Source organism: Caretta caretta, chromosome 6, assembly GCF_965140235.1.
Source record: "Caretta caretta isolate rCarCar2 chromosome 6, rCarCar1.hap1, whole genome shotgun sequence".
Lineage (NCBI taxonomy): Eukaryota > Metazoa > Chordata > Testudines > Cheloniidae > Caretta > Caretta caretta.
In genome coordinates, this window is record NC_134211.1 from 7,501 (window position 1) to 32,364 (window position 24,864).

Consider the following 24,864-nt stretch of genomic DNA (forward strand, 5'->3'; position numbering starts at 1 on the left):
TGTGCCTATGCAAATGAGATCGGCCCCTGAAGTTCTTTTCCACAACTTGCCACACCTCACCACCAGATGTCAGGGTGGAGCTCATCCTGACACTACTTACATCTGTAGTTAATAAATTTGCTTGTTTATTCTACCTGAAGCAGTGTGTTTGGTTTGAAGCATGTCAGAAACTCCCTTTGGGATAACAAGCCTGGTACATATCAATTTCTTTGTTAAATTGATGAACTCATATAAGCTTGCAGTGTCCAGCGGGCATAACTTGACACTGCAAGATGGAGGTTCCTAGGGTTGTGTCTGGGACCGGATGTGACATTATTGACATAAGCTGGGACTGTATAGATCATTTTTGCAACCAAAGTCCTTTAGTGGCACCAAAACTTGTATAAAGAGGATCAAATGAGGTGTCTAAGAGAAGGTTATGGTTTGCTGGTTATGATGATGCTGTCTATATGTGTGTATCATTTTTACAGTTAAAGTTATGAATATTGGCTCTATACTGTCTGTATTTCAAACTTGTGCTATTCTTCTGGGTGACACCCCAGACAAGTTGGTGTCAGCTCTGCCTAGCCTGCTTGATGGCCCATTAAGGACCATCAGCTACACAACTGACCCACTGAGAGAAGGCAGACACGCCTTGGGACTCAGACAGGTGCGCAGGGACCTGCCTATGGACAGAACTCTGAGGTGTTTCCAGGCCATTGGATGGGCAGCTTGTCCTTGGGACAAAGAAAGAAAGAGCACATGGCAAGAGACTATACAAAGCTGCTGCAGCTCCTCCATCTGGTCTTCAATCCTGCTTCATACCTCTGGAGGGACTTTGCTACACTGAAGCTTTGAACCAAGGACTGAATGACCCATCCCAGCTGGGCTGTTCTCCAGAGACTTGATTTGAACCTGCAGTTTATTCTGTCACTGCTGCAAGCCTGAACCAAGAACTTTGCCATCACTGTATGGAATTGATTCCATTGAACCCGTTCTAGCTCTCGTCTCCATCTTTTTCTGTTTATGAATAAACCTTTAGATTTTAGATTCAAAAGGATTGGCAACAGCATGATTGGTGGGTAAGATCTGATTTGTATATTGACCTGGGTCTGGGGCTTGGTCCTTTGGGATCGAGGGAACCTTTGTTCTGGGGTATTGGTTTTCATAACCATTTGTCCCCATAACGAGTGGCACTGGTGGAGATACTGGGAAACTGGAGTGTCTAAGGGAATTGCTTGTGGGACTTGTGGTTAGCCAGTGCAGTGAGACCAAAGTCTGCTCTGTTTGGATGGTTTGGTTTGCCTTAGAGGTGGAAAAACCCCAGCCTTGGGCTGTAACTGCCCTGCTTGAAGCAATTTGTCCCGAATTGGTACTCTCAGTTGGGTCCCGCCAGAACCAGCCTCATTACACCAGCGATATTGACTAGTGTCATTCGATTGTACAATCCAAGGAGCAGCTTACATGTTAGAGGCTGTGCGGGAACAACCCAGGAGTGGGGGTTCTCACAGTAGAACAGGGTAAGACTGGCTGCCAGAGTCAAGGACTGGAGTGACCTAGCAGATCACTGGTCCGGATAACACTGGGGAACGTCACACACAGGCTATGCATTACCCTTGTGGCCACAAAGTATCGCTGCTGCTCCTTGGGAGACAGACTCTGTGCATTACCCTGATTCGTCTCCGGGTGTCACTGCTGCCCCAAGGGAAAGATGTTCTGTGCATTACCCTGACTGGCCACCAGGACTCACTGCTGCGCCAAGGGAGAGACATGCTATGCATTACCCTTACGGCCACAAGGTGTCACTTCTGCTCCAAGGCAGACACACTCTGTGCATTATCCTGTGTAATGATGCTGCCCTTGCTGAGACCCAAATGAGAGTGCCAATTCAGGACAAATTGCTCAGAGCAGGAAAAAGATATAGATGAGAGCTAGAATTGGTTAAATGGAATCAATGACATACAATAATGGCTAAGTTCTTGGTTCAGGCCTGTAGCAGTGATGGAATAAACTGCAGGTTCAAATCAAGTCTCTGAGTACAAACATCCCCAGCTGGGATGGGTCATTCAGTCCTTTGTTCAAAGCTTCAGTTTGTAGCAAAGTCCCTCCAGAGGGATGAAGCAGGACTGAAGACAAGATGGAGATGAGGCATCAGCCTTTTATAGGTTTCAGAGTAGCAGCCGTGTTAGTCTGTATTCGCAAAAAGAAAAGGAGTACTAGTGGCACCTTAGAGACTAACCAATTTATTTCAACATAAGCTTTCATGAGGTACAGCTAAATTGGTTAGTCTCTAAGGTGCCACTAGTACTCCTTTTCTTTTTGCAGCCTTTTATAGTCTCTTCCAGGTGTAAGAACATTTCTTTTTTCTTACTATGGAAAATTACAGCAAAATGGAGTTTGGAGTCACATGGGCAAGTCACACGTCCATCCATGACACAGTTTTTTACAGGTTGACGCCATTGTCTACATGTTAGTTTGAATGTTCCCAGGAAAGCTCAGATGTGGATTCGCAAAAAGAAAAGGAGTACTTGTGGCACCTTAGAGCCTAACCAATTTATTTGAGCATAAGCTTTAGTCAGCTACAGCTCACTTCATCGGATGCATACTGTGGAAAATATGGAAGATGTTCTTATACATACAAACCATGAAAAAAAGGTAAACACCCATTTTTTCATGGTTTGTATGTATAAGAACATCTTCTGTATTTTCCACAGTATGCATCCGATGAAGTGAGCTGTAGCTCACGAAAGCTTATGCTCAAATAAATTGGTTAGGCTCTAAGGTGCCACAAGTACTCCCTTTCTTTTTGTGAATACAGACTAACACGGCTGTTACTCTGAAACCTGTCAGATGTGGATTGGCGTCTCCCAAATTCCACTGTCAGTTAACAGAGTAACAGCCGTGTTAGTCTGTATTCGCAAAAAGAAAAGGAGTACTTGTGGCACCTTAGAGACTAACCAATTTATTTGAGCATGAGCTTTCGTGAGCTACAGCTCACTTCATCGGATGCATACTGTGGAAACTGCAGCAGACTTTATATACACACAGAGAATATGAAACAATACCTCCTCCCACCCCACTGTCCTGCTGGTAATAGCTGGTAAGAGCTTTTTGGTAATGATCACTTTAGATAAGCTATTACCAGCAGGACAGTGGGGTGGGAGGAGGTATTGTTTCATGATCTCTGTGTGTATATAAAGTCTGCTGCAGTTTCCACGGTATGCATCCGATGAAGTGAGCTGTAGCTCACGAAAGCTCATGCTCAAATAAATTGGTTAGTCTCTAAGGTGCCACAAGTACTCCTTTTCTTATTGTCAGTTAAGTGTTTCTTTATTGGGCACTTACTGAGAATAGTCCTTGCTCAAGAAGCAGACCAAATGCTTCACTGAGGCTACTTAGAATTAAAATACATTGAAGTACATAGCCAATATTCCTAACTTCAACTACAAAAATGATACACACATGCAGATAGCATAATCATAACCATCAAATCATAACCTTTCCATAGACATCTCACACGACAACCTTTGTACAATATTTGCGGCAAATATATAACAGTGACTGGCCACTGGGTGTCACTGCTGCTTCAAGGGAAATATGCTCTGTCTATTACCCTAACTGGCCACTGGGTGTCACTGCTGCTCCAAGTGGAACATGCACTGTTCATTACATCAACTGGTTGTAGTAGTAGTTGGGGGCTTGTAGTAGCATTGGGGAGGTTATAGTAGTAGTGGGGGTGAGGTTATGGTAGTAGTTGGGAGGGTTGTAGTTGTAGTGGGGAGATTCTCTTAGTAGTGCGTGTTTTAGTAGTAGGGGTGTAGTAGTAGTTGGGGGGTTGTGTTAGGATCTGGGGTGTTGTAATATGAGTTGGTGGGTTGTAATTTTAGTTGTGGGGGTCGTAGTAGTTGTTGGGGGGTTGTAGTAGTAGCAGGGGGTTAATAGTAGTTGGGGAGTTGTAGTAGAAGTGGGAGGGTTGTAGTAGTATTTGGGGGCTGTAGTAGTAGTGCAGGATAGTAGTAGTAGTAGTAGTTGGTGGTGGTAGTAGTTGAGGGGTTGCAGTAGTAGTGGGGGACTCTACTAGAATTTGGGGGTTAGTAGTAGTTAGGTTCTCCTAGTAGCAGTTTGAGGGTTGTAGTAGTAGTTGGGGGGTTGTAGTAGAAGTGGAATGCTTGTACTAGCAGTTGGGGTAGTAGTCGTTGGGGATAGTAGTAGTGGTGGGGGGTTTAACTAGCAGTTGGGGTGATGTAGTAGTACTTGGGGTGTTGTAGAAGTAGTTGTGGTTTTTATTATATTTGGGGAGCCGTATCAGTAGTTGGGGGTTGTAGTAGAATTGGAAGGGTTGTAGTATCTGTTGGGAGGTAGTAAAAATAGTTAGGAGATAGTAGTAGGGGTATGTATTTATATAGTAGGGGTATATAGTAGTAGTAGTATTTGGGGGAGCTGTAGCAATTGGGGTGTAGCTGGTTCTGGTACCCCCCTCCCCAGTTCTACTACTCCTACTACTACTAACAGAACCCCCACCTACTACTATAACCCCCCACTACTACTCCTACTACTAGATACCCCCAACTACTACTACTACAACCCCCACTACTCCTGCTATTACTATTACTACACCCCCACGACAACAACAATTACTACTACTCGTAAAACTCCTCACTACTACTACTACCACTACAACCCCCCCCCCCACTACAATTATTTTGGCAAATTCATTGAAAAATCGATTAAAATCTATTTCTGAAAAAATGTACTTTTATTTGTAAAAAATCAAATAAAATTTGAAGCCAAAGATAGCTACTTTTTTGATTGAACACAGGAAAAAAACCTTTAAAAAACCACAATTTTTCATTGAAAAATCAACAATTTATTTCTGAAAAAAATTGATTTGTCTTGGGAAAAATCAAACAAAAATTAATGAAATTTTAGCTCAATAAATCTATTTTTTTAATCAAAAAGACAAATAATATTTTGGCCAAAATCTCCCCTTTTTTTCATCAAGAAATTCATTACAACGTATTTTCTGCCAAAAAAATAATTTTTCTTTGGAAAACTTTTAGCAAAAAAGAATCTTTTTGTTCGAAAATGTCAAAATATATTTTGGCAAGAAAAAAAATTTCATTGAAACGTGGACTACAATTTATTCTTGAAAAAAAATGATTTTTCAATGGAAAAAATAAATAAAATATTTAGCCAAAAACATCTATTTTTTCATTGAAAATGTCAAGCATATATTTTGGGAAAATTGTAAAAATCATTTACAATTTAGTCCTGAAAAAAATGTGGGTTTTGGAAAAATAATTTTTAAATAAAATATTAGCCAAAAAAATCCATTTTTGATTGAAAATGTCAAATAAATATTTTGGCAACAAAAATTAATTTATCTTTGAAAAATCAATTACAACTTATTTCTGAAAAAGGGATCTTTTTTTTCTTTGGGAAAAAATCAAATAAAATTTGTAGGTGAAAATATGTATTTTTGATTGGTCAAAACAAATGTGAAAAAATAATTTTTCATAAATAAAATCAACCACAATTTTATTCTGAAAAAATGATTTTTATTTGGAAAAAAATAAAAAAATATTTTTTTAGTAAAAAAAATTATATTTTTTGATCAAAAATGTAAAACAAATATTTTGGCAAGGAAACATTAAATTTTAATCAAGATATTGACTACAATTTATTCCTAAAAATAATTCTTTTTTTTTTTTTTTGAAAAAATCAAACAAAAATTTAATAAAGATTTTAGCCAAAAAAATCTATTTTTTGATCAAAAAGGTCGAACAAATATTTTGGGGGAAAAAATCACATTTTCATGGAAAAGGGATCGATTACAATTTACTTCTAAAGAAACAGATTTTGCTTTCGAAAAAAATCAAATACAATTTGTAGTCCAAAAACAGCAATATTTGTATCAAACCATCATTGGTGCAAGTTGAGTTCATTTCTTACCTGTATGCTGAGCATAGGTGACTCATAGGAGGGACACAGAGGGGGGCACCAGCTGAAGGGGGCGGGGCATGTAACTTTTCCCTACCCCCAGCCCGGGGCCCTCACACTCTCCCTGTCCCCTCCCCATCCCATGTTACCCATGGGCAGAATGTGGGGCTGCTCTGGTGCCTGGCTGTACTGTCCCCAGCCCGCTCCCAGCCCTGTCCTCTGGCAGGGCTGTACAGACCTCAGACAGGAGATGCAACTGCATGGAAGGGTTGGGGGCAGGACTGGGGGCGGTACAGCTGCACCAGAGGAGCAGCCGGCATGGGGCTGCTCACATTGTGCTCCTGTGTCTATCCGGTACAGCCTACCAGCAATAAATATCTTAATGGTACTGTGGACCGGACCTCCCTACTTGCACCACTGTCTGTCGGGCACAATTAGAACTTGGTCCAAATCCATTCCTAGTGAGAGCAGGTCCTGTAGAAACCCCCACACCTTGCTCTGGGTGTGGGAATCCTAAGGTTGGGGAAGGGGTCCCAGTTCCCAGCCCCCTGTTTGCACAAACACCAGCCCTCCCTCCTAGGTGGGGTCAGAGTTAAGCCCGGCCAGGAACAGTCCCAGGTCAGGGTCTGGCAGGAGTTCCCGACTCCCTTCCCCTGGTACAGCACCTGCCTAGATACACACTCTGCCTCCCACGGGTGCAAACCCCTGGAGCAGCCCCACCTGCCTGCAAGCTGTCAGCTCAGAGCACCTACTTCTTCTCCTGGTCTGTCTTTATTCCCCTCCCTTCTCCAAATCTTCCTGGGCTTGTCCCCCATCCTCCTCCCCCCACCCCATCTGCTCATTGGCTCAAGCCCTCCCTGGTGGACCATAGTGGTTTCATGTTCTCTGTGTATATAAATCTCCCCATTGTATTTTCCACTGAATGCATTCGATGAAGTGAGCTGTAGCTCACGAAAGCTTATGCTCAAATAAATATGTTAGTCTCTAAGGTGCCACAAGTCCTCCTTTTGTTTCTGTGGATACAGACTAACTCGGCTGCTACTCTGAAACCTGTCATAGTTAAACCTCAGGTTTCAGAGTAACAGCCGAAAGCTTATGCTCAAATAAATTGGTTAGTCTCTAAGGTGCCACAAGTCCTCCTTTTCTTTTTATAGTTAAACCTGTATCCTTGTTTGGAGTGGCACCTTCCCCCCGCCTCCAGCCAATCAGGTATGAGCAAAGAAGCAAGGCTGGGGAAACACACCTGTCCCCAGGTAGCAGGCATGCCCCATGGCTAGGCCACGCTCAGCACGCCTGTTTCATTCAAGTAGGGGTGCCCCCCCCCCCCCATTTGACCTGTGAGAATGTTGGGTTGCTTCTGCCTCATTGTTCTGTTCTCCTCACCACCCCACCAGGGTCAGGCTTCGATGCCTCCTCCTCCTGGGCCTCCCACTGCTTGGGCCCTGCCTTGGGGTTAGGACCGCAGTCCAGGCGCTTGCAGTTGGGATCCCATGTGAGCCCAGTGCCACTGGGAGGTGCTCAGTGGCAGCGTGCACTGGGTCGTTAGCAGGTGGTCCGCTTTGGCAGGTGCTGCAGCTCTGACAGGGTCCCTGGTCCCGCTGGCAGGTGTCAGTGCCTTGTGGGTGGTAGGCTGATGCCCTTCGTGTGGCTGCGGTACAGAGAGCACAATGCCTCGACCAGCTGTGACTGAAAGCGCAGCCCTTGGGCCGTCAGTGTCTTGCAGGGGTAGCTACAGGCCTGGAGGAGGTAGTGCCGGAAGGCTTCTGCGGTTGCTCTGGCCACGATTTCCCTGAGGGGAGCGGCAACAAGGAATTTGGTGCACGGATCCACCTTCCCCTTCCTGTCTCTGCTTCCTCCAGGTCTCATTTGGGCTCTGTGTGGAGGCAGTGCACTTTCTGGTCCTTCCTCCCACCACCAGTCCTGCTAGTATCCGGGAAATCCAACCCACAGCCCCCTGCTAGCCCAGCCCTTGTCCCCCCAATCTACTCAACCCTCAGCCCCCTGCTAGTCCGGTACTTGCCCCCCTGACCCCTTCCAGTGCCCGGCAAACTCAACCCACAGCCCCCTGCTAGCCCAGCCCTTGTCCCCCCAATCTACTCAACCCACAGCCCCCTGCTAGTCTGGTACTTGCCCCCCGACCCCTTCCAGTGCCCGGCAAACTCAACCCACAGCCCCCTGCTAGCCCAGCCCTTGTCCCCCCAATCTACTCAACCCACAGCCCCCTGCTAGTCCAGCCCTTGTCCCCCCAAACTACTCAACCCACAGCCCCCTGCTAGCCCAGCCCTTGTCCCCCCAATCTACTCAACCCACAGCCCCCTGCTAGTCCAGCCCTTGTCCCCCCAATCTACTCAACCCACAGCCCCCTGCTAGCCCAGCCTTTGCCCCCCAACCCCACCCCAACCTCTTCCAGTGCCCGGCAAACTCAACCCACAGCCCCCTGCTAGCCCAGACTTTGCCCCCCAACCCCACCCCAACCTCTTCCAGTGCCCGGCAAACTCAACCCACAGCCCCCTGCTAGCCCAGCCTTTGCCCCCCAACCCCACCCCAACCTCTTCCAGTGCCCGGCAAACCCGAGCCCCAGCACCCTGCTAGCCCAGTAAGAGGCTCCCCACACAGCTCTGTAAGTGCCCCTCTATCCAGGCCACCAGGGGTCACTGCCCCCCATGGGGAAGAGGTTACTCTAGTGTCCTCACGCCTCTCCCTCACTATGCGGTCAGCACGTCCTACTGGAAGCACAGGTGTCTTCTGCTCCTCCAACATTTGCCTAAGGGTGGCACTGCCTGGCATGGCGCCCTCTGCTGCCAGCCTGCTGCCTTATGGAATGCAGCCCGGGGCCTAGCAATCATTTGCCCCAGTATATGCTGTAATAGGGTCCCAAGCAGTAACCCCAACCCTCCCCTTCTTATCACCTTCTGCACCAGCAGCCGCTAAGCTGCATCTGCTTTGTTTGGGGACTCGCCTGGCTCCTGCTTTTCACCTGCACTGATTGTGTGCCACGGGGGACTGTGGGCACCTGTTTTCATAATCAGAGCATGGGCCCAGCGTGCTGTGAGCTCAATTTGCTCCAGCTCCTGTTGCACCTCTGGTGCCCGATGGTGGCTCCAAAAAAGGCCATCAGGGCAGCAGAGAAACAGGGACTGTATTTTCCACTGCATGCATCTGACGAAGTGGGCTTTAGCCAATGAAAGCTTATGCTCAAATAAATTTGTTCGTCTCTAAGGCAGTGGTCCCCAACCTTTCTGTGGGAATAGCACATTCCTATTCCCAGAAGACTGTGGCGGGCGCCAGACACCCTGCTGCTGAAATGCCGCCAACAAGCGGAAGCGGAAAGAAGCACAGCCGCCAAAATGCCGCTGAGAAACAGCAACGCTTCTCGGCGGCATTTCGGTGGGCGGGTCTCCAGTGGCCACGCTCGGTGGCAGCATTTTGGCGGCGTGGTGTCTTGTGGGTGCACAGAACTGCCCCGGTGGGCGCCATTGCACCTGCGGGCACTGCGTTCGGGACCCCTGCTCTAACGTGACACAAGCACTCCTTTTTCTTTTAGAGACTAGGAGGTAGCAGCTCCTTGGCCAGGGCTGGCCCGTTCTACTTGTGGGGCAGGGAAATAGGGTTTGTGCTGCCTATCTGAGGGCTGGTTCTCACAGAGGGTCACTCTAAGAGCCCTTCCCAAAACAGTTCTGGAGATGAGACTATAACTGACATATGCTGCAAGGACCCACCACCCACCTCGCATCAGGTCATGTTTCTGCGGCAGAGAGAAGGTGCCTGAGCCCCAAACAGCTCACTGAGCCCTGCCCCCTGTATTTCATTCCCCCACAGGGTTTTTGCTCTCACACACACCTGCCTCTGCAGCTGCACCCCCCACCCCCACACACACACCTACACCCCACACACACACCTACACCCCCCCACACACACCCCACGCACACCTACACCCCCCCACACACCTACACCCCCCCCACACACACACAATGCAGGGGGGAGCTCACGCACCAACCTCAGTTGCAGTCAGTGGGGTTACAGAATGAGCATCAAAAGAAAATTCCAGCCCATATTCCAACAGTTGCTGGGCTTTGGAGCTCTCTGGCAGAAGCAACAGCCGCATTGCAGCCATTGACTTTTTCCACGCTCCCCCAGTGGGGCTGGGAGTAGCCATAATACCACCCAGGGCCAGCAGGGGGCACGCTTCAGGTCACACATCTCGGCCTTTTCCGACCACTCCTCCGATTGCGGTACTTTTCAAAAGAGCAGCAATTGTGGCTCCTGCCCGTCCCCTTTCCAAGGAAGCAAAGGAAGAGGCTGGAGCGCACACAGCGTTAAGGAGTTTATCTTTTAATGTCAATAAATAAGCAGCTAGAACAGTCTCTTAATTTCCTTCTCTGCGAGCTGCACATTGGCCTGACAAAATGTTTCCATCTGTTCAGTTATCTTTTGCATTAAAAAAAAAACCCACCCGGTGAGTGAGGAGGTCACTGGGTGTGAGCTGGTAACACAGCGAATGGGCTGGGTGCCCAGCAAGGAAATGGGCTTGACGGGGGGAGGCGGGATGGGCAGGGGCCGCTAGGACAGACTAGCAGCTCAAAATGTACAGAAGCAAAGTAGCTAGAACGCCGGGAGGAGGGCAGGCAGTTTGCAAGGGGGAGCTTCCCCCCATTCTCCAAACACAGCGGGCAAACCCCCATGATGTCCCCCCCACCCGGCTGGGGGAGGAGAAGGAGGGCTGCTTGCAGCCTTTGGTGGAGGGGAGCAACTGTTAAATAAGAGGGGGTGGCCGAGGCTCGTGGGGAGGCGAGGGGGCACCGAGCGGTTCTTCACTGTTGGGGTGAAGATGCAGTTTCTCTAGTGGCCAGAGGTGTCACTTCTTCCTCCTCTTCGGGTCTTCTAAACCCACTGTGGGGAGAGAGGGGACACATGAGACAAGGTGGGCGGGGAGGGGGGCGGTCCTCAGGGCCGGGCCAGTGACCAGCCCCAGGTGGCAGGGTTTGTGTCCCAATGGCAGGATGGCCTCCAAGGTCTGGTGTCCAGCCCTTGTCTCACCAGTCGAAAAAGCCCAGAATGACCTGTAATCTGGCCCTCTGCACCACCCTCTTGTGGCTCGCTGCCCCCACCCCCAGGCAGCACTCGAGCAGAGCGGTCTCTCTCTGGGGCAGGGCAGGGGCTGACTGGTGCTAATACACAGGGAGGCACTAAGTGGGAGGAACCATTTCCACTTCCCTAGTTAACCAGCAGCTGCTCGGCAGGGATCTCAGCAGTGCCAGGAGCTGCTGTCTCCAGGCCCTATCCTCACCCCCGCAGAGCAGCTAGGGTGACCAGACGTCCCAATATTTAACTCTTTGCCCGTGTGCCAACTGATGTCCTGATACTGTAGGGTTGCCAAGCCTCTGGTTGGTGCGGAGCTGGCAGGCTCTCTACCTGGCTCCACACAGCTTCTCAGAAGTGGCGATATCTCCCCCTGGCTCCTAGGCACACGGACAGCCAGGGGGCTCTGTGTCCTGCCCCCACCATAAGCACCGGCTCCGCAGGTCCCATTGGCCAGGAACCGTGGCCAATGGGAGCTGCGGAGAGGCGCCGGTGGGTGGAGGCAGCGCACAGAGCTGCCTGGTCGCGCCGCCGCCTAGGAGCCAGTGGGAGATATCACCGCTTCCCCAGAGCCTGCTGGGAGCCCATACCCTGTACCCCCTGCTGCATGCCAACCCCCTGCCCCAGCCCTGAGCCCCACCCTTGCACCAGGGGCTGGAACCGGGACCATGCGCCCCTGACCCACCGCTTGTGGTGGGGGCTGCAGCAGGGGCCGAATGTCGCACTCGCAGATTCCTAGAGCTGTGCTCCCCCATCCCCCGTGGCTCGGGGGGGTGCTGTGAGCCTGCGATATTTAACTCTTGCGATCTGGTCATCTAAGTGTCGCAGCTGGTGGAAACAAGAGCAACAGCAACTGGCTCCTTTGGTGGCAGCTGGAGGATGATGGGCCGTGGGGGAAGAGCTCCTAGTGCAGCAGCAGCATGTGTGACAGCATCAGAGTGACACCCCTTGGGTCTCCACAGCCAGGGGGTGAGTGGAAGGGAATGGAGAGGCGCAGCGGGGGGCAGGGAAGGCAATGGGGGTACCTGGCCCAGGCAGATAGCGGCACTAAGGCTCAAACAGGCGACACCACCCGACCCCAGACCCCAACTGCCAAACTGCAGTGGGGACCCAGCCAGGAGTAGCTGGTAAAGCAATGAGATTTCACATGCACACACACTCTGCAGCGCCCCTTGGCACAGACAGACATGGGGCAGGCAAGGCATGCAGCAAAGGATCGTGGGATACCTGAGACACAGGATCAAGGAGATGGAGGGAAAGGAGATTACGCTACAAGGGGAAAGGATAAAAGAAACCAGTGTTAACAGAGCGCAGGGGAGGAGGTTGTGCGGGAGAGAGAGTTAGTCCAGACCTGCACAAGGGATGGATGGATGGATGGATGGATGGATGGATGGATGGATGGATGGAAGGTGAAACCCATCAAGGGCATGGGGCTCAAACCCACACCAGAGCAGCACAGAGTAGGGGGTGGGGGGGCTCAGCAGCAGTCTGGCCCAGCCCCTTGGGGAGACTGGAAACAGATACTCCCAGAAGGACACGGATTACAACAGGTGGCAGGGACAGATGGGGTAAAAAACAACAGGAACCCTGACTCTGGTCCCACTGCTCTAACCACTGTACCCCACTCCCCTCCCAGAGCTGGGATAGAAACCAAGAGTCCTGGCTCTCAGTGCCCCCCTGCTCTAACCCACCAGGCCCCACTTCCCTCCCAGAGCCAGGATAGAACCCAGGAGTCCTGGCTCCCAGCTCCCCCTGCTCTAACCACTGGGCCCCACTCCCCTGCCAGAGCTGGGATAGAACCCAAGAGTCCTGACTCCTATTTTGCCATTCTAACCACTGTACCCCACTTCCCTCCCAGATCTTGGATAGAACCCAGGAGTCCTAGCTCCCAGCCCCCCTGCTCTAGCCCCAAGAGCAGTAAGCACCCAGCTCTGTGCAGCTTGCTCTCTGTGGTGCTGGGGCTGTTCTGGGCCCGTTTGAGCTGCCCTGATGGGTCTGTTACATGGCAGGTGATGCTGATGGTTCATGGTTAGTGGTATGGAGGGGATGGAAGACAGAGAAGGGGGTGGCACCCTGGTGCCAGCTGGAGCTTGGGGGCAGGTCCCTGCACTGTGTCCCATCGGGTGGGACTGGCATCTGCACAAATTCACAACACAGCTCCAACTGATGAATCCTGCTGGGAGGCTCCTATGGGGCTGCAGCTGGGCCAGGTGACCCAGGCCTGCCCCATGGCAGGGATGCATCCTTACCTTCCAGGTAGTCCCGGGCGACAAATTTCAGCACCTCATCCAGGAGGATGACAGGGAACGAGATCTTCAGCACCACAAGCCAGTGGGTCAGGTCCAGTGGTGTCAGTTTGAAGATCATCTGGGCGGGGGGGGACAGCAAAGGGGGAGGAGGAGGTCATGGGGAGAACAAGGCAGGGGCACTCGAGCCTGGGGAAATGTCTCCACAGGGCAAGCCCAGAGCCTCTGGTGCTGGGGATGGGCAATGCCAGAGCCCTGGGGAGCAGGGCTCAGGGAGGGGTGGGAGCAGATGGGACCTTCTACCACTGGCGGTGAGAGTAACCCGCCCCTCCTCCCCCCGCCTGGGCACTGTGCTGCATAGGCATCTGGGCAGGGCCGCACTTACGGGCAGGGGGTCGACGTAGAGGATGAGGAAGTGCAGGGACATGGAGAGGCAGATGGAGCTCAGCAGCCAGATGTTCACCCAGGGTGGCATGCGCACCAGGGACTGGTTCTCAGACAGGCTGTGCAGAGAGAGCAGCAGAGTGAGCGAGGGGCTGGGCCGGTGGGTGGGGAGGGGAGGGGAGGGGAGGGCAGGGAGGGGTCCTTGCCTGTTGAGGGCGTTGCACATCTCGATGGTGACCAGCACAGACAGGGCCATGGTCATGGGCACAGGCGACTCGAATACCTCGCAGTCCAGCCCCTCAAAGTCCACGTTTTCCTCCGTGCACTGCATGAAATGGGACTGGGGGGGAGGGGGGTGTCAAAATGCAGACAGCACAGTGCTGCCATCCGAACTCCTGCCCCACACGGCTCCTTGCAAGGGACACAGAATCCCCCCCCTCCCCCGCCCGAGCACAGGCCCCCCAGCTCTGCACTGGGGCATTGGGGCCAGCACTGACTGCTGGGGAGAGCACCCAGCTGAGCCCTCCCCACACACACACAGCACAGGCCCCCCAGCTCTGCACTGGGGCCAGCTCTCACCAGCTGGTGATAGGAGACGCCAGGACCATCCTCTGCATAGAGGAACCACCAGGCAGCGGCACCCACCGTGGCAGCTCCGACGTAGCCTGTGGGCAGAGCAGAGAGGGGAGGCATGAATGCGGGGCAGAAGGGGATGGGGCTTTGCAGGAGAGGGTGGGAAGGCTTTACCGCCAATGGTCATGTAGCGGAAGAAGAGCCAGCCACTGATGAGGGGTTCCTTGGGGCTGCGGGGCGGCTTGTCCATGATGTCCAGGTCCGGGGGGTTGAAGCCCAGAGCAGTGGCCGGGAGCCCGTCAGTCACCAGGTTCACCCACAGCAGCTGCACGGGGATCAAGGCTTCTGGAAGGCCCAGAGCAGCTGTGAGAAAGATACTGTGGGGAGACAGGGGGAGTGAGAGACAGAAGAGGGGCAGGGCTGGTGTGTTTGGGGGGGGGCAGGGCAAGGTGTCCCGGATCTCCAGGATCAGTGCGACACCCCCATCTTTGCAGCCGTCTCTAGGGGTCTCCTTCAGTGTGTCAAACCCCCTGGTGTGTCCCTCTTCCTCCAGGGTCAGCCACACGGCCTCACTGCCTCCTTGGACTGGATCTCTGGGCTGCAGCCTCCTGCTTCCCCCGTGAGCTCTGCCCAGTGAGTCCCGCTGAGCCAGACCCTGGCAGAGACGCGCCCACGCTGCCAGGACGGTGCCCTCACCCAGCGTGGCAGGGACAGTCCCTCAACACTGGCGCACAGTCAGGTGTGTTAGTCAGCTGGGCAAGGCACAGGGAGCCCTTAGGGTCGCGCAGAGGGGTGCAGGTTACAGCCCAGTCCATTCTGCTCAGCCCAGAGCCCCGCCAGGCCTTGGGGAAACCCTTGGCACAGGCTCTGTCTGTCTGTCCGTCCCTCTGTCTGACCTGCTTGGCAGGTCCCAGGTAAGAGCTTCCAGCAGGCAGCCCTCTATTCCCCCACCCGCACCTCAGCCCCTAGTCCAGATGGAGCTGGATCTCTGCTCAGCCTCCAGCTGAGAGGCGGGGAACCCATCGCCTGCTGGCTGGGTGGGCGCAGCGGACCATGTCCTGGGGAGGGGCTTCCATTGTTCTGATTTTTCATTGAGGGGGTGGGCCTCAGCCAGCCCATTGGAATCGCCTCTCCCTGCTCAGTCAGTGAGGTGACACACACTGTGGTGAGAGCAAATTTAGCCCCGCCCTGCCCCAGGAAGCCATGCAAAATACAGGGGAAACTGAGGCCCACATAGGACTCAAAAACACTACAGAAAATTCCCACTTCATCACACAAGGCTGGTGTGGCTGGGGGAGGGGAAGGACAAGTCAGGTGTGGCTGGGGGTTGGGTGGGGGCAAGTCTGGCGTGGCTGGAAGGAGGGGAGGGACAAGCCTGGCATGGCTGGGGGAGGGGAAGGGAGGGGAGGGACAAGGCTGGCGTGGCTTGGGGTGAGGGGAGAGGAAGGCTGGTGTAGGTGGGAGAGGGGAGGGGACGTCTGGCATGGCTGGGGAAGGGGAGGGAGAAGGCTGGCGTGGCTGGGGAGGGGAGCGAAGGTTGGCATGGCTGGGGGTGGGTTGAGGGGACAGGATGGTTGCAGTCGGGGGGCGGGGCACTCACCATACGACCTCGCCCACGTTGGAGGAAATGAGGTAGCGGATGAACTGCTTCATGTTGTTGTAGATGGCCCTGCCCTCCTCCACGGCAGACACAATGGTCGAGAAGTTGTCATCAGCCAGGACCATCTCGGAGGCCGTCTTGGCCACAGCTGTGCCAGAGCCCATGGCGATGCCGATCTCGGCCTTCTTCAGCGCAGGGGCATCATTCACCCCGTCGCCTGTCTGTGTGTGAGAGGGGTAAGCCACTGAGTGTGGGATCCCCAAACCCCGCTGACCCCCGCATCCCTGAGCTCACAGTTCCTTAGCACAGCCTGTCTCCTCCTGCCATGGCAGGGACCCTCTTCCCTTCCCCTGCTCTCTGCCCCCACCCCAGTGATCCCCTCCTCACTATGGCACCCCCCTAGGGTCCCCCCTCACCATGGCTGTGATCTCATCAAAGGACTGCAGGAACTCCACGATCTTGGATTTGTGGGTGGGCTCGACACGGGCGAAGCAGCAGGCCCGCTTGCAGGCCTCGCGCTGCTCAGCGGGGGGCAGGTCGTCGAACTCGCGGCCTGTGTAGGCCCTGCCCATCACCTCCTCCTCCTCGGTGAAGATCCCGATGCGGCGGCAGATGGCGATGGCCGTGCCCTTGTTGTCCCCCGTGATCATGATGACGCGGATGCCGGCGTCACGGCACAACTGGATGGAGCTCATCACCTCCTTCCGGGGTGGGTCCAACATCCCCACACAGCCCACAAAGGTCAGGTCCACCTTTGGGGGGGGAGCTATTAGCACATGCTGCGCCCATAGCAACCCTCCAACCAGACCCCAGCCAACCCCCATCCCCCAACCCAACCCCGACCAGCCCCAATCCCCCCACCACACCCCAACCAACCCCTGCCCCATCCCGCAACCACTCCCCAACCATCCCCCATTCCCCAACCATGCCCCAACCAGTCCACCAGCCCCCAAACATGCTCTAACCAAACCCCGCACACTCCCCCATCCATGCCCTCAACCATACTCCCATCCCCCAACCCCACCCCCACTCTCCCAACCAACCCTCCCCATCTCCCAAACACACCCCAACCACCCCACCCCATTCACCCAACCAAACCCCCATCCTCACCCCCAACTGCCCTATCCATCCCCTAACCACATCCCCACACTCACCCCCAAACCACGCCCCAACCACCTCGCCCCCATTCCCTGAACCACTCCCTAAACAACCCCCCAGCCCCCCACTCCCAGCCCTGAACCAACCCCTGCTTTCATCTCCCCAAACCCTCCCCAACCACGCCCCTGCCTTCATCCCCCAACTATGTCCTAACCAACCCCCATGCTCATCCCCCCAAACAATCCCCACCCTGACCCCTCAGCCACTCTCCAACCAACCCCCCAACCACTGCCCCAACCAACCCCCACCCTAACCCCCCCAACCACTGCCTCAACCAGCCCCCATCCGACCCCCCAACCACTGCCTCAACCAGCCCCCATCCAACCCCCCAACCACTGCCTCAACCAGCCCCCATCGAACCCCCCAACCACTCTCCCAACCAGCACTGACCCCCCACAAACACTGCCCCACCATCCCATGGGTGGGGGGCGGGGGGGGGCTGAACCTGACCTCATACTCGACAAACTTGGCAGAGTCCTCCAGCACCATGTCCTCTCTCCTTGGGGGGGTGTCACGTGTGGCCAGAGCCAGGCAGCGCAGTGTGTCCCGCCCCGTCCCCCACTCCTTGATGATGGTCAAGATCTTGTCTTTCACCAGGGGCGTGAGGGGGACACGGGTGGTGCCCACTCGGACATAGTTACAGCGGTCAATAACCCCCTCAGGGGCACCCTTTGGGAGCAAGAGCATGAGAGAGAGAGAGAGAGATGGACGGACAGACAGAGTGAGGTGGGGACAGAGCAAGAGACAGACGGACAGAGTGAGAGACGGACGGACAGAAAGAGAGGCGGACAGACAGAGAGAGAGGCGGACAAACAGAGCGAGAGAAGGATGGACAGAGAGAGAGAGGCAGATGAACGGAGCCTAGCGGGGACAGAGTGAGAGATGGACGGACAGAGAGAGATGGATGGACGGAGCCCAGCGGGGACAGAGCAAGAGATGGATGGACAGAGAGAGAGGCGGATGGACGGAGCCCAGCGGGGACAGAGCAAGAGACAGACGGACAGAAAGAGAGGTGGACGGACAGAGAGAGAGACGGACGGACAGAGCGAGAGGCGGGCGGACGAAGCCCAGCAGGGACAGAGCAAGAAACGGATGGACAATGCGAGAGACGGATGGACAGAGAGAGGCGGATGGACGGAGCCCAGTGCAGACAGAGCGAGAGACAGACGGACAGAGAGAGAGGCGGACGGACAGAGTGAGAGATGGATGGATGGACCCCAGCGGGGACAGAGAGAGAGACAGATGGACAGAGAAAGAGATGGATGGACGGAGCCCAGGGAGGACAGAGCGAGAGATGGACGGGACAGAGAGAAAGGCGGACCGACAGAGCGAGAGTCAGACAGCCAGAGTGAGAGATGGATGGATGGAGCCCAGCGGGGACAGAGTGAGAGGTGGATGGACAGAGCGAGAGATGGATGTACAGAGAGAGAGACGGATGGACGGAGCCCAGTGGGGACAGAGAGAGAGAGACGGACAGACAGAGCCAGAGACGGATGGACGGAGCCCAGTGGGGACAGAGCGAGAGACGGATGGACAGAGAGAGAGACAGATGGACAGAGAGAGAGGCGGACGGATAGAGCAAGAGACAGACGGACAGAGAGAGAGATGGACGGACAGAAAGAGGCGGACGGACAGAGCCCAGCTGGGACAGAGCGAGAGACGGACAGACAGAGAGAGAGGCGGGTGGACAGAGCCCAGTGGGGACAGAGAGAGAGAGGCGGACGGACAGAGTGAGAGACGGACGAACAGAGAGAGGCGGACGAATGGACCCCAGTGGGGACAGAGAGAGACGGACGGTCGGACAGAGTGAGAGACGGATGGACAGAGAGAGGCAGACGAACGGACCCCAGCAGGGACAGAGCGAGAGACGGATGGACAGAGAGAGAGGCGGATGCACAGAGAGAGACGGACGGACAGAGAGGCAGACAGATGGAGCCCAGCGGGGTCAGAGCGAGAGACAGACGGACAGAGAGAGGCAGATGAACAGACCCCAGCAGGGACAGAGCGAGAGACGGACGGACGGACAGAGAGAGGCGGACGGACGGAGAGAGACGGACGGACAGAGAGAGAGGCGGACGGACGGAGCCCAGCGGGGACAGAGTGAGAGCGGGACAGGCCGAGAGAGATGGAGTTTGGGGAACAGGGCTGCACGGGACAGCTCAGTTCTCCACTGGCTCCGGCTCCCTGACTGGCAGGAGGTCACCGAGAGATAAGGAGGCTGGTACCCAGAAGCCCCTTCTCAGAATTGTGGGGCCATGTGGCTCCCCCTGGTGACAAGCTAGGCCTAGTAAACAATAGGGGCATTCCCAAAGGGTTTGGATAAAAGACAGAGCATCCAACCCACCGTAGCTCTGTGACACTGGGTACCCTGGTTTCCGTGGGGATAAGAGGAGGCAGCTGGGGGATACCCAGAGTACCCTGGTTTCCGTGGGGATGGGAGCCTGGCACTGACCTTGACGAACATCTTGTTGCTGACAGCTGCGCGGGAGGCCTTGGCAGGGGAGCAGTACACAGACATGGACTTCCTGTCACGGGAGAACTCCAGGGTGAACTCCTTCTTCATCAGCTGCTTAATCACCTGGGGAGGGCAGAACAGGGGCTAATGGGGGAGCAGTGACCCCCAAAAAGCACCAGACATGGAGCCCAGGGCAGCTCCTCCCCCCGACTCAGGGACTACAGGGACAGACCCTAACCGGCCAGCCTGTGGGAGGGAATGGGGGGGGAATAGACCAGACCAGGAGAGTGTGACCCCCTGGGGAGCCCAGCACAACACATCTCCTGCTGGGCCAGATGGGAGGAGGCAGAGTGGGTGGTTATGAATAGTAGGGGGGCAAATGCTCACACAGTTGCAGGCATTGGCATGGTGGGGAGGGGCACTGGGGGGTCTTGGAGGGGGCAGTGGGGTGGTATCTGGGGCAAAGGTCCTGGTGGATGAACACTTACAGAGTTGCAGGCATTGGCGCGTTCCACCTTGGACAGACTCCGCACATCTGTGTTGAAAACATTCATCTTCTCCACCAGGCAGGTCAGAGCCGTCTCGGTGGCTTCCCCCACCTTCTCATAGGCACCCTTGGCCTGGAAGTACATGCAGCAGGTCAGGGACGGGCGTGTCCAGGCAGCAGGGTGGTCATGCGGGATCTGGGTAATGCTGGCAGGTGGGCAGCAGGATGGGGGATGCAGGTGGCCCAGGTAGGGCCGGCACTAGACCAAATATCACCCCAGGAGAGGAGCATCTTCAGCACCCGCACCCCCCGCATTTGTTAAACTTCTGAATACCTTATATTTTATTGCATTTGTAGCCCATTTCACAACTGTGAGGCACAATGTGCATGCATGATTTATCCCCGTCATATAAGACAATAAATTTGCACACTAGGATCTGTAAAATCTGTATTTATTCATGCGATATATAAGCAGATAAAAAAATTGTTTCCTCTAAACTTATAGAAACCTTTTAATTTTAAGAATAGCTGAAATGTACTAACATCAAGAAATGGAACTGCGCACTGACCTTGGGTGGACCTGTGTTAGTTAGTGTTACAGTAGGTGACAGGTTTAGAAAGTTAACCCTAGTCCTTTGGTTCAAAAGGTGGCTTTTCTCGCCTTTGCCCTCATGAACTGAAGCCCAGCATCCGAGAGATCCAAAGACTGGCCAATGGTATTTTCAAGTGATAAAATAGCAAGTGATGTCAATCTCTCATTGGCCGTCATCGATCGAAGATGTGTTTTAATGAGCCTGAGCTTTGAAAAACTGCACTCACCACTCACAACTGTGACTAGCAACATGAGCAGAATCCTCAAAGCTCTCCACACATTAGGAAAAGAGTCTTTTAGCTCTGCATCATGAATGAATTGGAGAAGTTGGAGTGGAGAGCGCCTACCAAGTGGTAAAATGTTATGGATGTGGTCCAATTTGACATAGAGGTCTTTATCATTGATGTCTGAATATTCCCCATGTGTCAGCATCTGGTGAAGGTTTGTACAATTGTTCAAGAGTGTTTTCCTGTCTGCCAACAGGTTATTAAGGTCATACAACACCCTCCCCCCGATCTTTTTGTGGTGCTTCAATTGTCCGAACCTTTCTTCGTTGGACACTCAAGCAGTGTCAATGAGTGAGCAAAAAAACTCCCTCTTGAATTTTTCTTCTGAACATCCCATCACCTCATCTCTACCCTCGTAACCAAACTGTCTCTTCTTCCGGTGAACATGAGTTTCCTTTAAGACAGGCTCAACTCCTAAGTTTTCTGCCATTTCTTTGGCAGCAGTGATGGCATCTTCAAATCAAAGCCACAGCAAAATCAAGGCAGCTTCTCATCTGTAAGGGACTGCGGAAGACCTTGTTATGGCCTAGCTAGGGAACTTACGCTTTCTCGAGGCTGCCCGGTCACTGTAGGACATGGAGAACCAACTTTAACTGGTTTGAGGCCGGTTTTGTCTGCCTTGCATGGCCTGTTGCCAGGTAGCGGAAAGCCCCCTTAGGGAAGTACCTAATTATATATTCATGAGCTGTTTCTGTGTACTGCTTATTATGGCTCGCTGGTTGCCCCTTCGTCAGACTCCGTCCCAGGCAAGTGTGCTGGGTTCTCCACCTCCGTGACAGCAATGCTGGGAGTCCCTGTTGTGGGTGTGTCACTAACCTTCAATAAAGCAAATAACTCACTGCTTAGCTGCGTGTGGGTCTCGTTTTCTCAGAATGTCCCTGCCGGCCTGTGGCGCTTCGAATACCTTGGCCCAGAACATCATCAAAGTAGTAGCGATCGCAATGTCCATCGATTGAGTTTCTAGTGCCATGCTTACAACATTTGCTTGGAACAGGATATCATGCCAAACCACAATTGAGACCAGACATTTGAAGTCAGTGATCTGGTTTGCCAAGCTTGGCACCTCATGCTGCATTCCGGCCTTGGCTTTACTCGACTGCGACCATTCCGTCAAGCATTGTAAACCTCAGTCACTTGGTACCTCACACTGTCAATGCGACTCTCCCAGTGAGTGTCACTTAGCAACTGCACCATTAGATTTGTAACAGTGTCCGTGAGGATCTTCCACCGATAGTTGATGCTGAAAACCAGACGTATATCTTTTGCAGCACTCCAAAGAGAGATACTGAATCTAAAGATGACAAAGCTGTGTCTGACATAACCAGGTTGAGGGAATGGGCGCCACAAGGCACGAAGAAAGCCCTTGGATTCAGAGCAAGGATCCTTGCCTGGCCACCACTGTTTCTTCCCTTCATGTTTGCGCCATTGTCGTAGCGTGGCCACAGCAGTCCTGAAGCTTTCATAGAATCATAGAACATTAGGGTTGGAAGGGACCTCAGGAGGTCATCTAGTCCAACCCCCTGCTCAAAGCACGACCAATCCCCAACTAAATCATCCCAGCCAGGGCTTTGTCAAGCCTGACCTTAAAAACCTCTAAGGATAGATTCCACTTCCTCCCTAGGGAACCCATTCCAGTGCTTCAACACCCTCCTAGTGAAACAGTGTTTCCTAATATCCAACTAGACCTCCCCCACTGCAACTAGAGACCATTGCTCCTTGTTCTGTCGTCTGTCCCCACTGAGAACACACGAGCTCCATCCTCTTTGGAACCCCCGTTCCGGTAGTTGAAAGCAGCTATCAAATCCCCCCTCACTCTTCTCTTCTGCAGACTAAACAATCCCAGTTCCTTCAGCCTCTCCCCATAAGTCATGTGCCCCACCCCATAACCATTTTTGTTGCCCTCCGCTGGACTCTCTCCAATTTGTCCACATCCTCTCTGTAGTGCGGGGCCCAAAACTGGATGCAGTACTCCAGATGTGGCCTGACCAGTGCTGAATAGAAGGGAATAATCACTTCCCTCGATCTGTTGGCAATGCTCCTACTAATGTAGCCCAATATGCCATTAGCCTTCTTGGCAACAAGGGCATACTGCTGACTCATATCCAGCTTCTCGTCCACTGTAATCCCCAGATCCTTTTCTGCAGAACTGCTGCCTAGCCAGTCAGTCCCCAGCCTGTAGCAGTGCATAGGATTCTTCCATCCTAAGTGCAGGACTCTGCACTTGTCCTTGTCATCAGATTTCTTTTGGCCCAATCCTCCAATTTGTCTAGGTCACTCTGGACCCTATCCCTACCCCCCAGCGTATCTAACTCTCCCCACAGCTTAGTGTCATCCTCGAACTTGCTGAGGGTGCAGTCTCATCTTATTTTATTCTCATTCAAAACGTTCATGAATAGTTCTGTTAGGCCTTTTCCAGTAGAGTCGGAAACAGATGAAGTGTTCCTTTCCTTGGATACAGCCATCCTCGTCGTCAACAAATCTTACTGTAAATGGCATCTTTTCACGGCGACTGTTGGGAGTGCAGTCCATTATTATAGCGTAGTACATTGCTTTGCTGAGCTGCATCAATGTGGTAACAAGCACCTTCCTTGCCATTAAGTCAATCAATTCATTTTGAATTGCTTTGCTACAGTAATGGTCCATTGCTTCTTTACGAACTATTCATAGTAGGTGTTCAGGCATGACATCGTCGTATTTCACAAGGAGCTCTACCAAACCAAGGAAATTACTGTTATGTTCAGTGAACAACTTATCCAAGGAGCCCTGGAAAGACAAATTATTCTTTGCAAGGAAGAGCATTGGTGTAGTTTGGGGGGGGCTGTAGGGAGGGCACTGCCCCCCCAAAAGAGGCGAAGTGCAGGGAGTTACATGGGGTCATGTGTCATTTCACGCCCCCATTTCTGCGAGCGTGGTGCTGCCCTTCAAGAGGAGGGGAAGGGGGGCTCTGTCCTTCCCACGCTGTGCCTCCCCCTCCCACCCTCTCCACATGGAGCAGATGTTCTCCAGGTCTCTGCCTTGACAGCTGGATGCCGCCTCCTGGGTCCCTAGTGCCTGCTTGTTTCCTGTACAAGCAGGAGTGCCTGTGGGGGCAGAGGCAGGGCAAGAGGTGGGGTGGGGTGGGGGGAAAGAGACAGTGGAGAAGGGGGGGTGGGATGTGGAGGGGAGGGGAAGAGAAGGGGAGGGATATGGGGCACGGGACAGTGGGGAGTGGAAACAGGGGGGGATGGGGAAGAGAAGGGGATATGGGAATGGGCGGTGGTGGGTGGGAAGCAGGAGCCCGGCATGTGGCATCCCTGGGACAGCAGCAGCAGCAGCAGCCTCAGCGGGGAGCAGCGACATGCAGTGCCGGAGCAGCCGCCAGCACCAGCTGGAGCTCCCCTGTTAAGCCATCCTGTCCCCCAAACCAGTGAGCCAAGGGAACTGGCTTCAGTGTGTGTGTGTGGTTTCCTCCCCCCCCCCCCCCCGCCCCCCCGCCGCCCCACATATAACAGTCAAGCTACCCCTACAAGGAAGAGGGTAATTGAGATCAGACGCTCGAGCACGTTCCTCCAGTTCTGAGTTGCTATGTTAATAATGCACTGGTTTTCTGCACCTGTGCATTTATTCAGCTTGAGCCTTGACTCGACCTCCATCCATTTGGAGTAGGCTGTAAAATGGCTGAGTGACTTTTCATGTTGCTTCAGATCATCAGCTAAGTTACGCCAGTAACTTGTACCCGGAAAATGCAAGCAATGATTTGGCATTCTTGTCAAATGTTTTGCAACAAACCCAGAACACTTTGTCTGTTGCTTTCGAGCATACTAGCCAACGCCTATTCAGTGTCTCACCATTCTCGAGCACTGTACCACAGTGTGACTTTGAGAAGTGTCGCTTCTGCTCATTTACTGGAAAGATCAAACCCTCTATTCCCCCCCCACCCCCCCCGTTCCAAATTGTACGATCCATATTGGCAGAATTTAGGATCGCCGGCCATAAAGCAAGATCTGATGTATTGAGTTGTGGTGTGCAATTTTTCTCACTGCTGTTTCATCGTGGAAGGCTGATTCTTCTTTACCATTTCTCTCCTTTTAATGTAAACCAGATT

The 24,864-nt window shown here is 53.2% G+C and overlaps 1 protein-coding gene across 1 annotated transcript in view; it reads right to left on the reverse strand.

The window, feature by feature from the left end:
• Positions 1 to 10,235: 10,235 nt before the first annotated feature.
• The window catches only part of ATP2A1 (ATPase sarcoplasmic/endoplasmic reticulum Ca2+ transporting 1), a 47,260-nt gene continuing 32,631 nt past the window's right edge, over positions 10,236 to 24,864 (reverse strand). Inside the window, exons 12-22 of the mRNA XM_048853524.2 lie at positions 19,903 to 20,034; positions 19,412 to 19,537; positions 17,410 to 17,628; positions 16,218 to 16,553; positions 15,802 to 16,022; positions 14,376 to 14,578; positions 14,208 to 14,293; positions 13,835 to 13,968; positions 13,630 to 13,747; positions 13,248 to 13,365; positions 10,236 to 10,809 (exon numbers count right to left, since the gene is read on the reverse strand). Of these exons, the coding sequence (XP_048709481.2) occupies positions 10,775 to 10,809; positions 13,248 to 13,365; positions 13,630 to 13,747; positions 13,835 to 13,968; positions 14,208 to 14,293; positions 14,376 to 14,578; positions 15,802 to 16,022; positions 16,218 to 16,553; positions 17,410 to 17,628; positions 19,412 to 19,537; positions 19,903 to 20,034 (1,728 nt within the window). The 3' untranslated portion in view covers positions 10,236 to 10,774. The remainder of the gene's footprint in view (positions 10,810 to 13,247; positions 13,366 to 13,629; positions 13,748 to 13,834; positions 13,969 to 14,207; positions 14,294 to 14,375; positions 14,579 to 15,801; positions 16,023 to 16,217; positions 16,554 to 17,409; positions 17,629 to 19,411; positions 19,538 to 19,902; positions 20,035 to 24,864) is intronic.